The following is a 16,491-nucleotide window of genomic DNA, read 5'->3' as shown; positions in this document are numbered from 1 at the left end:
CATATGGCTTTTCCACAAACACAAATAGAGCAGTATAAAAATCCTCAACCCAAATGTAACCAGTGTGTATACTCAAGCATTGGAGGGTGTAAAGCAAACCCGATAATAGCCTATGTGCATTCATAATTACCAATTGACCCACATACACAAACATGTACTTTTCTGCAATTTCCTTGGGTCATAAAACAAGTTATCTGTTGGGAAATCTTAAACATTCAAAAAGCTGTTTGTTAAAAACATCCACCCAGAAACACCAAGCTTAAAGGCGTGAATATGCCAGTCAGTGGTAACACGGGCACCTTGTACTGAAGACTGCGGACAATCCGGGTCAGGGACTGCGCTCTAATGTCTAAGATGTCCATGTGAAGATCTGTTCAATAGAACACAGCTAGAGGCATGGAAACACAAGATTCTGTGCAAATTCATTTGTATCAGCATAAGGCAAACCAAATGAAATATTCACATCTTTATTTTTCATACAGTGCGATGTGGTTTGGGTGTTCAGTGGTATTTATCATAAAAGAAAGTACCATATTTTTTGCAACCAGTACCGACGTTGTACCCAAATAAAATTGACGTCCTTTTTTTCCCCACAAACAGAGCTTTCTTTTGGTGGTATTTGATCATCTGTGCAATTTTTTGATCATGCGCTATAAACAAAAAGAGCTACAATTTTGCAAAAATAACAATATTTTTCACATTTTTTCACATTTCTTTATATGAAATTCCCCCAAAAAATGTAAAAATCAATTTTTTTTTAACATTTTAGGCCAATTTGTTTTCTGCTACATATGTTTGTTAAAAAAAATTGCAATAAGCGTATTTTGATTGGTTTGCGCAAAAAGTTATTGCGTTTACCAACGAGTAATGGCGGTGATCTGCGATTTTTTTTGCGGGACTGCGACATTGCGGCGGACAGATCGGACCCTTGACTGACATTTTTGACACTTTTGGGGTAACCAGTGACATTACTACAGTAATCAGTGCTATACATATGCACTGTTACTGTAAAAATGACACTGGCAGGGAAGGGGTTAACTTTATTAGAGATCAAGGGGTTAAGTGTGTTCCTAGGGGCATGCTTCTAACTGTCAAGGGGCGTGGCTTGTGGTGTAACAACAGAGACATACGATCCTACATAGCAGGACTGTATGATCTCTGTTCTTACACAGGGGAGAATGACAGGCGGCTTTGTTTACATTAGCTGTCTGCCTTTCTCCCTCTGTACCGGACGATCGCGGGTGACCAGCGGACATCCGTGCTGCCGGTCACTCGCGCTGGAGTGTCCGGGAATGAGCGGGGGCGGGAGCGCGCCTCCAGTGGCGCACGGGCTAGTGAAGTATATCTACGTCACTTTGCCCAGGAGGGGCTGACCGCCGCCGTATATAGTCGTGCAGCGGTCGGCAAGAGGTTAAGATACATTAATACATTTAGTATTTCAGCATGAAATGGAGCTTAGTTATGTAGCATGAGGCTGTATATTCTGCAATATTTAAATTTTTGGTAAATGCATTTAATGAATCCAAACTCTGCAAGCTGAGATAACATGCACTGCATAGATACATTCACACAATTTCACAGTACTACCAAGTAAGAATGAGTCCTTACATTTAACCACTTGCCGACTGCGCACAGTATATTTACTGCGGCAGTCAGCCTCGGCCAGGCAGAGTGACGTAGATCTACATCGCTAGCCTGTGACTGGCTTTTGAGCCAATAGCGGGCGAGCGCGTGCCCGCCCGCCCCAGCTCGTTCACAGATGAGTCCGCGCGTGTGACCGGCCGACCCGATATCCGCCGGTCACACTACGATCGTCGGTAGAGCGGGAGAAAGGCGGGCGGCTTATGTAAACAAGCCGCCTGTCATTCTCCCCTGTGTAAAAATGGAGATCAGACGGTTCTACTAAGTAGAACCGTTGATCTCTGTTTTTACAATAGGAGACATGTCCCATCACAGTTAGAAGCACGCCCCTAGGACACACTTAACCCCTCCCTCTCCAATACAGTTAACCCCTTCCCTGCCAGTGTCATTTTTACAGTAACAGTGCATATGTATAGCACTGATTACTGCAGTAATGTCACTGGTACCCCCAAAAGTGTCAAAAATGTCAGTCAAGGGTCTGATCTGTCCGCCGCAATGTCGCAGTACCGCAAAAATAAATCGCAGATCGCCGCCATTACTCGTTAAAAAAAAAAAAAAACAAAAATGACAAAAATCTTTCCCTTTGTTAGTAAACGCGATAACTTTTGCGCAAACCAATCAAAATACGCTTTACCAAACATATGTACCATAAAACAAATTGGCCGAAAATGTTAAAAAATTTTGATTTTTACATTTTTTGGAGGGGAATTTCATATAAAAAAAAGTGAAAAATATTGTAATTTTTGCAAAATTTACGCCTTTTTTTGCTTATAGCGCATGATCAAAAAATCGCACAGGTGATCAAATACCACCAAAAGAAAGCTCTGTTTGTGGGGAAAAAAGGACGTGAAATTCGTTTAGGTACAGCGTCGCACGACCGCGCAATTGTCCGTTAAAGTCACGCAGTAAAAAAAAAAAAAAAAAACCCCTGGTCAGGAAGGGGGTAAAATCTTACGGGGCTTAAGTGGTTAAAGAGCTCCTGTCATTTCAGATCCATCATGGCAGCGCCTGTTAGCGGGCATCCACACACCTGCTGCCGCCATGTCCCTAACCTTGTTGTGTCACTGCCGCATCACCAGTCGTCCCATTAAAGTGAATGGGATTGTCGGGGAGTCAACAGCGGGTCAGAAGAGGAGCAGCTGCGGGACAGAGATGACAGTTACTCTTTAAAAATAATGATTTATTCACTTCTGAACTGGAAGGATTTGCCCCCTTTAATTACCAGGCCATTTTTTTGCGAATTAGCACTGCGTTACTTTAAACAGAAAATTGGGCAATTGTGTGACACTGTACCCAAATAAAATTGATGTTCTTTTTCTCCCACAAATGAAGCGCTTTTTTGGTGGTATTTGATCACCTGTGTGATTTTAATTTTTTGCGCTATAAACAAAAAATAGCAATAATTCTGAAAAAAAAAAATATATATATATATATTTTTCACATTCTGCTATATAACATTCCCAAAAAAAAAAATTTAAAATCACATTCATTTTTTTTATCATTTTAGGCCAATTTATATTCTGCCACATATTTTTGGTAAAAAAAAAAAAAAAAAAAATCACAATAAGTGTTATTTTTGTTTATTTTATTTTTTTTTTTACTAGTAATGGCGGCGATCTGCGATTTTTATCAGGACTGCGAAATTGCGACGGACAGATCAGACCCCTGACATTTTTGACACTTTTGGGGGGAGGGGACTCTCAGCAGGAAGCTGCTTAGTGGGGACGGGAGTGCGCCGCCGGCAGAGTCCGCTGGCCCCTAGCCCCAGGCGCACAAACGACATAGTACTACGTCAGTTCCAAGAGAAGGGGCTGCCTGCAGCAGTAACTGCAGTGGGTGGTACTTCAGCGGTTAAAAATGGATTTTTGTAAAATCTTACCGTAAAATCCTTTTCTCTTAGCTCATCGACAGACGTAGTCCTCGGTGATACACCACCTTCGGGTTATGTTACCTCCGCAGGAGCAGGACTAGACAGGAAATTAAAAAGCTCTGGCCACACCCTAGGGGCAGTCCCAGAGGGTATATCCTCTCTCTCTCTGCCTCAGCAAATCAGTTATGTGAAAAAGCAGTGCTTAGAGAATTTAACCCAACCCAACTCCAAAACAGAGGGGCGGGGACTACGTCTGTCGATGAGCTAAGAGAAAAGGATTTTACGGTAAGATTTTACAAAAATCCATTTTTCTCTAGCGCTCATCGACAGACGTAGTCCTCGGTGATACACCACCTTCGGGACGTCCCAGAGCAGTATCACAACTGAGGGGTGGGAAAATGGAAATCAAATCCCAATCTAGAAGGCCCAACCGGTGCCAACTAGAAGTTTACAATGCTCATCCTTAATGATGAGACTCAACCAAAAAAAGAGAAAACAATTTTTTTTTTTTTTTTTTTCAAACAGAAAAAAACCCTCGAGGTAGACCACCGGTCTCCTCAAATTGCGGCCTGCAAAACCTTGCGGCCAAATGAGGCATCCGCCGATGCCGTCACATCAATTTTATAGAATTTTGTAAAGGTATGTACCGACGACCAGGTGGCCGCCTTACATACCTGGACCACTGACGCCTGATGGCGAAAGGCCCAGGAAGTACTGAGCGCTCGAGTGGAGTGCGCCCTAACAGGGAACGGAGGACTCTGACCCTTAATAGAATAAGCCTGTACCACCGTTTGTCTAATCCATTTGGCAATGGTCGCGGCAGATGCAGGCAAACCCTTTCTGGGGCCATCCGTGATCACAAAAAGTGAATCCGTCTTACGGAATGATTCCGTAGCTTTCAGGTATACCCTGATTGCCCGAACCACATCTAAGGAATGCAACGCATGTTCCCGATGATGCTTGGGCTGAGGACACAAGGAAGGTAGTACAATATCTTCATTCAGATGAAAATCTGAAACCACCTTGGGAAGAAAAGATGGCTTAGGATGAAGTACTACCTTATCCCTATGAATCACTAGGTATGGTGACTGGCATGATAATGCAGCCAGTTCTGACACCCTGGGAGCAGAAGTAATAGCCACCAAGAAGGCCACCTTCTGGGATAGAGTAAGCAAGGGAATCTCCCTGATGTTTTCAAAGGGAGGTTTCTGTAGAACCGACAAAACCAAATTAAGATCCCAGGGCGGTAAGGGCGCGCGGACTGGAGGAGCCAGGTGCCGCACCCCCTGGATGAAATTCCGCACCAAGGATTTGGTAGCTAAATGCTTCTGAAAGAAGATTGCTAATGCTGAAACTTGACCCTTGATGGTGCTCAAGGCTAGCTTCTGCTCAACCCCTTGTTGCAAAAAGGCCAATATTCGAGACACCGAATAGGTACGTGGAGGAAATCCTAAAGATTCGCACCACGCAATATAAGTCTTCCATGTGTGATAATAGACTTTGCTGGAAGTCGCTTTCCTTGCTTTAATAAGGGTAGGAATGAGTGAAGTAGACAAACCTCTGTCCTTCAGTACTTGGGTCTCAATGGCCAGGCCATTAAAACCAGCGACTGTAAAGCACGAAGGTAAATTGGTCCTTGAGACCACAGACACTCCCTGAGACGAAGTTCCCACGGAACGTCTGCGACTAACATGTCCAAGTCGGCCAGGCCGGCTTGAGGAGGCCAGCCTAGAATTTCTAGGACCACTGGCGCTGATTGGATCTGAACCAGGCGTCCCTAGAGCTATCTGGCCCCGACCATCCGAGAAAGTCTGGTCGTTTTCTGTTCCCACACATTTATCAGATACCTGATAGTTATCAGGAAAGGTGATCTTTTCTGGTTGAACCTCAGGGACCGAAGTCACCCGACTAGAGGCTACTTGGCCTATCTGGTCAACCAGATCCGATTCCTGTGAGGTATCGGGACTAATCTTAGGAAAAGGTAAAGGAAAAGATCTTTTCAGGGAACGGTAACTACCGCTACCTGTGGTACTTAAATGTTGGAAGGGAAGAATCGCACCGGTAGTAGTGGTTGATGCTCGATCTAATGTCCTGAATACCGGTGAAAACGTCCCCCCACCCTGAAACCGGGTGGGGGCGCACCTTCAGGCTGTGTACTCCTTTGCTTCGGGTTTGGCTGGGTTGGTCCCCTTCTTGAACCCTCCTGGAGGAGTCTTGCCTTTCCCGCTAGTACCAGCCGGGCGCCCTTTATGGGCGGTAAAGAAAGGTCCTCGCTTGTTGCGAGGTCCCTTAGCTTTTGCAGCCTGTGGCAAAAAAGTGCTCTTGCCCCCAGTGGCATCCTTAATGATTTCATCTAGGTTGGCCCCAAATAGACGATTCCCCTGAAAGGGGAGATTGGTCAAGGTCTTTTTGGAACCTAGGTCAGCTGACCAGCATTTTAACCACAGCACACGTCTGAGGATCACTGCTAACTTAGATGCATGCCCTAATAGGGGAGTAGTGTCCAAGGCTGCGTCACAGATAAACCGTAGCCCTTGTATGATCTGTTCCATCAAATCAGATGTCTCCTGGGGAATATCTTTTCCCCTAAGATCTTGGCGTACCATTTTCGCCCATTCCGTAAGTGTCTGGGAAACTAGACCAATAACGATTACTGGTCTAAATGCTGACCCTATCAGAGAAAAGATAGTGCGGGACTCTGCTTCTATCTTTCGATCCACCGGATCCTTAAAGGACGAAGTGTCCTCCACTGGAATAACCGTGGCTTTATTCAGCCTGGAAATAGGCGGATCCACGACTGGTGGTACCGTCCATTTCTTAATGATGGATTCCTCAAACGGATAGCGTCTAGCAATACGCTTGGAAATAGTAAAGGTACGTTTAGAATGCTCCCATTCTCCTTTAATCTGATTACCAAAACATTTAGGTACAGGAAAAGCCTTCGCCGTCTTGATGGGCTTATTAGTCCCAAAAGGCCTCTCTGTTTCAGTTGCCTCTGCCGGTAAAGCCTCAAGTTTTAAGGTTTCTTGCACTGCCACAACTAGTGCGTCCACCAATGCTTCTTCCTGAATTATAGCAGGAGAAGAAGCGTCCTCCTCACTGTCTGAGGGGGCTTTACCTGGGATAACAGCCCTTGCAGAGGAACCTGCAACTGCCGTGACCATCTCTGAATCTGAGTCAGAGGTGTCAGATGGTATAGGGGTAGGCGGGGGTCGCTTCCTTGACCCCCGTCCCTGACAGGCCGCCTCCACCCGAGCCACCATAGACTCCAAAATTGCTGTAAAAGACTCTATACTCTGTGCACCGGCGGGTCCCGAGGCCCCCTCGAGGGAAACAGGTGGGGGAATATGTGTGGCAGGGTCCATAATAACTCCAGTTACTTCCTGGATAATATAATTCAAAAGTAAAGAAAAAAACTTTTTTTCTTTTCTGACCCCCAGCGCCACAAAAAAACCCCTTAGTGTTACCTGCTTAGGGATCCCTATCGATCGAGAGAGAGAGAGAGATAGACCCCCAGGCTCACCACTTGATGCTCAGAGTTAAACTGCAACAGCTTACAGCGCTGTCTTGACAAACAGGAAGTCTTTTGGCTGGCTGCCCAGGAAGAAAGGAGGCAGCCAGCCAAAAGACTTCCCTCTGCACGCCTTCCGGCGCCTCCCCCAAGCTCCACGAGGTGTAGGATCACCTCAAACATGGCCGCCCCCATGCTGGAGACACGAGGCTACGCCAAAATGGCGGCTCGTGCGATCCAGCAAAAAAAATGGCGGCGGCCTAAACTGAATAGCGGTGTGCTGCAGGGCACACAACACTCTCTCTGCATGGGGATATGGCGTGGTTGGCGGTACCGGCCCTGCGGGAGGCCTGCTAATAGCTGGAGATCTGATTTGGAAGGCAGTCTACATGTCCGTGGCTTCTGACTGGTAGGTAGCTTATACTTAACCCATAAGATTCCCAGGATGCCACAGATTACATCTTAAAAACATGTATACAATAGATTGTTAGCTCCCAAGCCAAGCCTCCTGGCTTTTGCACACATAAATCACACTCAAAGTAGGAGGATTTGTGACATGTTATAGGATAGAAAGGACTCTTTCTTACCATACAGAGAGGGGCCCGCGTTCACCACAAAACCCGTCAGGGAAAAAGGGGGAACATACTACTCACCATACCGGAACCAGGCGGGCACCAACTCCTGACAGTACCCCTCTCCACCGGGGCGGGAGGGCTGTCGACCGATACGGACGCCGTGACTCATGGTCTTTGGCGTTTCGGCGAGACGTTTAACTCGCGTGGACAGTCCTTTAATGGGACTTTGTCGCGGCCGACCCAGCGCGGAGCTATGGCCTGCACGCGCTCGTAGGCTGAACTGGGGTGACCACCGGATCTCAACATCCAGCCCGTCGCCCAGTTCAGCTTTCTTGCTTGAAGATCTCACAGGAACACTGGAGAAAAAAGCTGTCTAAAAAAAAAATCCTTTAAGAAAAAATTCTTGCCAGGACCTAAGATCCCAGCAAGGTGTCTAGGTCCTTACTCCTAACTAGACAGAAAATAACTGATTTGCTGAGGCAGAGAGAGAGAGGATATACCCTCTGGGACTGCCCCTAGGGTGTGGCCAGAGCTTTTTAATTTCCTGTCTAGTCCTGCTCCTGCGGAGGTAACATAACCCGAAGGTGGTGTATCACCGAGGACTACGTCTGTCGATGAGCGCTAGAGAAATTGAGTTGATTTAAATCAACCTTTTTTACTTGGGATTTACATCATGATTTAAATGGACTTAACTTAGATCAAATCCACCCTGCCCGGGAGGGGGGGAGCAGGAGGCTGAACTGTGGTTTTACTACCCCCCAACAACCCCCCTAATGAAGGTCATGCAGCTTCTAAGGGCAGTGCACATCTTCACACGGCTTTGTGGGGAAAAATTAAACTGCATGTCATGCTCGGCGGGCAGTACCACCACCGAATGACCCAATTAAGTGTATGGGGCCGCGCATATGGTAGCAGTGGAGTGGTTAAGCTTTATTAAAGTGGAAGTAAACCCTCTTTTTGTTTTCAGCCAAGGCAGCTGCCATCTTGGCCTGTTTAATCTCCAACTGCCATGATGCTGCACATGTGATCAGTTATGACACCAGTCGTTGGATGGTGTGAAAGCCCAACCAATGTGACGGTTATATTCCTGGCACACGCTGGGAATGCAACTGTTTTTTGAAACCGTTAAATCAATGGGTTTACATCTGCTTTACGCTCCATTCAGACTTGTGCGACTTGTCATGCAACTTTGGACCTCAAAGTCACATGACAATTCATTCTCCATGTTTTCTTTTTATAAATTCTTTTATTGAAGGAAACATAACATTCTCCCTGTGTTCTAGTGATAACCATTTATATACGTGCGACTTAAAGTTGCAGCAACTTCAAAGTAATTCATGCAGTACTTTGGTACGACTTTCATGCAAATTGAGGGCCATAAACTTCAATGGTAACCCTCAGAAGTTGCATAAAAATTGTACCTGAATGTTATACTGTGCAACAGCTGTTTATCACTGGTCAACCCCAAAGTCGTATCCAAGTTGCACTCCAAAGCCAGCGCAGCTTTGGAGTCGTACCAGTGTGAATGGAGCCTGAAAGCGGTGTTCCAGCCTCCCCTCTCCCCCTCCAAAAATTAAAAGTCAGCAGCTACAAATACTGTAGCTGCTGACTTAATATTAGGACACTTACCTGTCCTGGAGTCCAGCCATGTCGGCACCGCAGCCGATGTTTCCATCGGCTGTCGGGTGCTGCAGCCACCACTGCCGGTGAGGGAACCCGGTAGTGAAGCCTTGCGCTCTGCGCATTCGGATTGGCTCAGCAGCGGGGGAAGGAGGAGGGGCCCAAACTTCCGAGGGACAGCGCAGCGGCGCCGTCTCCCAGAAGTGGAAAAGGGTACCTGTCAAAAACAGGTACCCGTTCCCCCCCTCCCTCCTGAAAGGTGCCAAATGTTGCACCGGAGGGGGGGAGGAAGCAAATGAGCACAAGTTCCACTTTTGAGTGGAACTGCGCTTTAAGGTTAAAACAAGTGGTGAGAAGATGACATATTGCCTCCTTCTCCCACTGTCAGAATACAAATGCAAAGCGGTAGGATTCCCCCATCTACCTTGAATGGGTGGATGAAGGAATCAAGTTGTTTTTTTTTTTTTGCATTCAACCGACCGGTTGGTTTTCCAGCAGCACCGTTCAACAGAATCCAGTATAACAATCTGCTGGACAGAAAGCGCTACGCACAGAGCAACACTGTCAGTACCTGCTGAACTGGCGAAGTTTGGATAGCTGTATACCCAGCTTAGGAATACAGTAACATTGTAGCAGCATGTGTGCGGAACTTCTAGTATTCCCAGGGTGTAAAATAGAAGGCGTGTGTGGTCTAATTAGTCCTCCAGGAGCAGCCAGTGACATGTCAGGCCAATGTTTGTTTACAAAACACAATGAATAGAAAAATCCCCCCCCAAGGGAACAGTCAGTAACTATTTCAGTGACAACTTTCCCTTAGGCCCCCATTTACATCTCAGCGTTTTGTAGCTTGAAGCACCAAAACGCTGGAGGAGAAAAAAATCAATTATTCTCTATAGAGACTGTTCACATCTCCACTCCAAGTCGCCTGAAGCCAAATGCCTGAAGCTCAAAAAAGTTCTGGAGCTTTTTTTGTAGCTCGAATCGGGCAGATTCAAGCTTTTTGGGCGCCTTTTTATTTCCAAAGAAATGAATAGAAACGTGCCATTCGCGCGCTTTTGTGCAATTTTCTACTAAAATGACAAAAAAATATATAACTAAATAAATGTAAAATAAATACACAAATAACTAAAAATTAAACATAAATAAATTAATAATGTATAATAATACATAAATAACTAAACCTAACCTTAAAAAATATTCAATTAATATTAATGAAATATTAATAAACACCCAAATCCAATTTTCTTTTAATTAATAATAAAATAAAATTAATAATAAAAGGTGTTTAGTTATTTATTATTTTATTTTTTAAAGAGTTAAAGAGTTATTCATTATAACCTAGTATTCATTTAATTTATTAATTATGATTATTTTGTGTATTTTACATGTATTTTTTAATTTATTATTATTCTTTTTAGTAGTATTAACACCCTAGCAAAAAAAAAAATTGGATTTTTGTACTTACCGTAAAATCCATGTCATCGACAGACACAGTGCTCTATAAATCATAACTACTGGGTTATATTGCCTCCTCTAGTAGTAGGACTAGGTAGCACAAAAAACACCTGGCTATGCCTATGGGCCGTCCTTAGCTTGGTATATAACCCCCCTCTCTGGTCTAGGTAATAAGTCTAGTAGCAAGCAGTATTAGAAGTATCAAAACTCCATAGAGGGGTGGGTGTTGTGTCCGTCAAACTCAGAAAAATGGATTTTATGGTAAGTACAAAAATCCCATTTTCTCTTTCGTTCATTGACGGTCACAGCGCTCCATAAATCAGAACTACTGGGACATCCAAAAGCAGTGCCAAAAGAAAAATGAGGGGTGGGGAAAATAACCCAAGGCTAAACATAAGTGCCCTCAACCCGGACACAGGAGCCCTAACTGGGTCACAGAAGCCCCGTCTGAAAAAAATAAAAGTTTAAAGAAAAACACTCCCCAAGAGAGAACAGCCGCTCTTAAACAGCAGCCTGCAAAACTTTGCGGCCAAAAGAAGCATCCACAGATGCCAAAATATCTACCTTATAGAATTTTGTGAATGTATGCACTGATGACCAAGTGGCCGTCTTGCAAACTTGCGATATTAATGCCTGATGACGGAAGGCCCAAGAAGCACTCAGCGCCCAAGTAGAATGTGCTGTGACGGGGAAAGAATGCACCATGACAGGGGGAAAAAATGGAACCTGACCTTTAATAGAATAGGCCTGAGTCACCGTCTGTCTGATCCATCTGAAGATGGTAGCCGAAGAAGCAGCCAGCCCTTTTCTTGGTCCATCCATAACCTTGGGATGAGCCGACTTGGGACACAAGGAAGGCAACACAATGTCCTCATTTAAATGGAAGTCAGAGACAACTTTGGGCAGGAATGATGGGCAGGAACAAAGAACCACTTTATCTCTATGGACCACAAAATAGGAACTGCGACAGGATAATGCCGCCAAATCCGATACCCTGTGGGCCGAAGTAATAGCCACCAAGAAAGTCACATTCTGGGATAACTTAGACAAGGGAATCTCCCGAATATTCTCCAATGGAGGTTTCTGGAGAAATGAAAGCACTAAATTTAGATTCCATGGCGGAAAGAGAGATCGTACAGGTGGAGCCACATGTCGGACCCCCTGAATGAAGGTATGAACCAAAGAGTGCGTGGCTAAAGGTCGCTGAAAGAAGATTGCCAGGGCAGACACCTGGCCCTTGATGGTACTCAAGGCCAACTTCGATCAATGCCCCATTGAAGAAAGGTTAAGATCAGAGCCACAGAAAAGGTTCAAGGATGAGCGCCAATCGACTCACACCAAGAAATGTATGCTTTTCACGTACGATGGTATATCTTGCTGTAAGAGGACTTCCTCGCCTTCTCCATAGTAGGGATCATTGATCCAAACAAATCTCTATCCCTCAGTACCTGGCTTTCAATAGTTAAGCCATTAAAACAAGTGACTGTAAAGAAGGATGGTAGATTAGCCCTTGGGACAACTGGTCTTCTCTGAGAGGAAGCCTCCAAGGGACGTTTATGGCCACCAGGATGATTGGAAGATCCTCGTTTCTTAAAACCTGGCAGGAACGGAAGAAGCCTCAGCCGTGGATGATACCGGCCTTACCGTGGCCCTTAGACGCTTGCCAGAAGAACCCGTGATCTCGCCAGGAACTTCGGTATCCTCCTGTGGAGCCGAACCTGCTAAAGGAGCTGCACGTAGGACTGTGTAGTCAGAACGGTCTTGAAGGTGGATACCACCAGACTCCAAACCTACTGCATATGCAAATATCAGGAGAGAGCACTATCTGTGTGACAGCAGCCGGTGAATCAAGGCCTGTGGTTCCTGAAGTTTGTCCAGAGGAAGGACCACCCTGGTCAGAATTAAAATCAGACCTGGGTAACTCAATTCCCTTGACAGAGATAGGGGGGACCGTAGGTAGTTCGGACATTACCTGACCCTTTGCAGGAATTAAATCCGCACAAGGAGACTCAGGACTTAAAAAAACCTGAAAAGAAACAAACTTTGCCCCTCTTTCTGGGTACCCCCAAAAGAAATATTTTGTGGATCCTCCTTGACGCTCACAAAAGAAGTCCACGGGGCCGGAAACCAGGGAAGATATCCCCCCCACCCCAATAATCGGTGAGTGCAGACTTTCATGCTGAAGGGGTCTTGTCTGCTGGTCTGGAGAAGCTAGCTCTAGGCTTACCCGACTAAGGTGGCTTGGAACCTCCCGGGGAAGATTTAATTCTCCATCCCAGCAGCACAAAATAATTTTCTATGTGCTTAGGAGGAGGGCCCCCGTCAGCGAGGAGGCTCCTTTCCTTGACTGTGGAGGGAAGGTTACCCCCCCCCCCCCCCCCCCGTGATACAGACAATCGCCTTGAAATGGCATCTTTACACAGTGATTTTTCAGGTAGACGTGAATGGGCCATCAGGGGAGCACCTGGAAGGATAAATAGTCTATCATAACTGCCCCAAAGTAAGCCTACCACTTTTCACTGCCCTAACTCCAAAAACTTCCTCTCTTGTGCCAAGAACAGATTCTTATTATGGAATTCGTTATCTGCGTGAAATTGGCTTTTAAATCTTTTAGCTGCAAAAAATGTATTCTGAGGCAAAAACAAAGTGTTCCTGTCACCTACACAAACTTCAAGCAGCATGCTGTAGGCCAAATTGTTATTTATGAAACTGTCCAGTATCAGTTCCCCAGAAGCATGCAATATTACCAAAGCACTTTAATCTCAGTAGAGGAATAAACTGTCTTCTCATTAACACTTCAGCCAACAAATGGCTGCATTGCAGCTACCGCACATTTACTCCCAACGGCAATGCATGCTGGGAAATGAGACGCAATGATCATCCAACCAGAAAAGGGTTGCTTGAGAGAAGAACAATTTTCCTTTGTGTAATTGCTTCATCTACATATGACTGTACTGAGAAAGACAAGTGAAGTTCTAATGTTACCTATAGCTGGAGCATTAATGCAGAGCTCTCTGGCCAGCAGCAGAAAGGTTTTCCCCAGGACATAGACGTTCACCTGCCAGAATAAAAGAAACATCATTATACTACTGGAGAGAAACAGAATCAAAAGAAATGCATGATCTTAAAGCACTTTTAAAGGGAGCCTCTCATATAAAAAAAAAAAGAAATGACAAAAAAATAATTCTACAAGTTAGCTGGAAGTGTCGTAAAGCGTCATGCACACGTATGTTTTCTACCTGAAATCACTAAAGCATAAACTCCTTGGCATTTTCCAGCACCCGGGGAGCCACGTGTAGCCTTCAATACAACTGAATGGCTGTACGCTGCTCACGGAAAATGCTGATCGCTTTTGCAACGGGTTTACCTATGCACACGTATACAGCGTATCTCCCCAAACACATGCCTGTGTAAATGCAAATACAAAAGCAATCGCTGGTAAAATGTCAAACACAATCTCATTGCTGGCCGCATCAGCATTATGGTTGCCCTTAAAGAGCTGGTTGTATCTGTAAGACTATATAAATTTATCCAAGGTTTTTTTTTTCCTCTCAGAGAATAGGTGCAGGAACCCAACCATGCTCCCCTGCCCCGCAAAACCCACTTCGAATGGTGGGTGTGGCTAAAATTGCACCAACAGTGGGAGGATCCTAAAAGGGCAATAAATACCAGGAATGTGCAATGTGTGGAGTTCAGGAATATGCTATGTACAAAGTGCAGTTAACCACTTCTGGACCGGGCCTTTTTCTGACACTTGTTGTTTAAGTTAACTTGAAGTTAAAATCTGTTTTTTTTTTTTTGCTAGAAAATTACTTCGAACCCCCAAACATTATTTTTTTTTTTTAGCAGAGACCATAGAGAATAAAATGGAGATCATTGCAATATTTTTTATCACACCCTATTTGCACAGTGGTCTTACAAACGCAATTTTATTGGAGAAAATACACTTTTTTGAATAAAAAAATAAGAAAACAGTAAAAGTTAGCTAAATTTTTTTCTAGGATGTGAAAGATAATGTTATGCCAAGTAAATAGATACCCACCAACATGTCATGCTTCAAAATTGTGCACACTCATGGAATGGCAACAAACATTGGTACTTAAAATCCCCATAGGCGACATTTTACAAATTTCTACAGGTTACCAGTTTAGAGTTACAGAGGAGGTCCAAAGCCTCGTACACACGCACCGATTGTTGGCCGTGAATTTTCGGCCAACGTCCGAGCGGCCGATTGCCGGCTTGTTAGTATGATGCTTCCGACAACCGACTGCGACTTTGCGGCCGAACAAAATCTGGTGTGCATGCTATAAAATTTTTGTTGGCCGTCACCAGAACAGCCGATTGTTTTTCAGTCAGTACAGATTTCGGCAGACAAAAATGTGATGAGCAAGACTGGGCATGCTCAGAGAAGAAAAAACACACGAAAAGTAAACCAGAACATGACAACACTTCTGAAGTTGGCCGACAAAATTCGTGTGCAGTCTAGAGCACATTTCAACCAACACAACAACACTGGACAAAAGACGGCCGATCGGTCGGCCAACAATCGGTGCGTGTGTACGAGGCTTAAGGCTCAAATTATTGCTCTGGCTCTAACGATCGCTGCGATACCACACATGTGTGGTTTGAATTAGCCACTCTGATCACTTCTGCGTGAAAGGGGATCGCCAGCTGCAAAGAATGATACCGGGATGATGCCTGTAGATGGAGGCAGCATCCCGGTTTAACCACTGTGGGGAAGGGAAGTGGTTAATTAGGGCATTATAGCAATAGCAGTGACACCCACACTTATATTTCATCTTGCTTAAAAAATCTTGACAGTGCAAAATTTCCTTTTTTATTTTATTCACTTACGTACTAGTATTAGGTGTTTTTGAGTGTGGCTGTGAAGGGGGAGGGAGTAGCTGGCTCAGTCTCCCAGTGCCTCACTCAGAGGCTGAGCCAGCTGCAGGTCCAGGCTTCTGGGAGGATCCTGACTATAAAGTCAGGATCCTTCCTAAGCCTGGACTGGCTCTGTGATGTCAGCCGACAGCTGGCCTTAGCCTGCGGAAAGCACGTCACAGGAGTGTAGAACGAACTGCACTCCTGTGAGTCATAGGTGTACAGACAAAAAAGCTTCGGTCATACATCTCCTTTAGGCTCGGTTCACATATATGCAAATTGGATGTGTTCTGAACCACATCTAGTTTGCATGACACGTGAACCGGCAGCCTTCTCTTTGGAGCCAGCTCACATATCTGCGGGCCGGCCATGGTCCGATCTTAAAAAGATTTTCAGTTCAGGTGTGATTTCAAGTAAAAATCTGCACCTAAATCGCACCTGAAACCGGTGAATAAAACTCCACCGGAATCCTTTTAAAAACAACAGGGAAACCACAGCTGGACATCCGTGATCTGAGACTTGGTTGCAGGCTCCACAGCGGTCATCCTGATATCTAGTGGTGCACCGATATCATTTTTTTTATCTGCAAGTACGAGTACTGATCCTTTCGGTCAACTACTCGCCAATACCGAGTACTGCGGTTTCCCCACCGCTCCTGTGTGAACCAAGGCTTGTCAGTGATTTCAGCCCAGATTCAGAGAAGCAGTGCAGGAAACCTGCACCACATTCCCTTTCAAACTGCATGCAATTCTTTGCAGTGCAATTTGTGCCTATTAATTTTGCATGGATGCAAATCCCATTACAAAGAATCAGTTTCCGTATCGGGAGCATTTTCACGAGTACTGGTAGTTTCTCAGGGATGGAAGTCGTGAGATCTTCTTGCAGGGGTTAAATACTTCCGGTATCCGGTTACCTAGCATCACTCTCTGCTTTCTCCA

The 16,491-nt window shown here is 45.1% G+C and overlaps 1 protein-coding gene across 1 annotated transcript in view; it reads right to left on the bottom strand.

The window, feature by feature from the left end:
• Window positions 1–16,491, bottom strand: part of BRF1 (BRF1 general transcription factor IIIB subunit) — a 627,002-nt gene that overhangs the window by 332,340 nt on the left and 278,171 nt on the right. Inside the window, exon 5 of the mRNA XM_082242741.1 lies at window positions 13,658–13,730. Coding sequence (XP_082098867.1) covers window positions 13,658–13,730 — 73 coding nt within the window. The remainder of the gene's footprint in view (window positions 1–13,657; window positions 13,731–16,491) is intronic.

Source organism: Pelophylax lessonae (genome assembly GCF_965119305.1).
Source record: "Pelophylax lessonae genome assembly, chromosome: 13".
In the NCBI taxonomy this organism is placed as follows: domain Eukaryota; kingdom Metazoa; phylum Chordata; class Amphibia; order Anura; family Ranidae; genus Pelophylax; species Pelophylax lessonae.
This window is presented reverse-complemented; position numbering and strand designations above follow the sequence as displayed.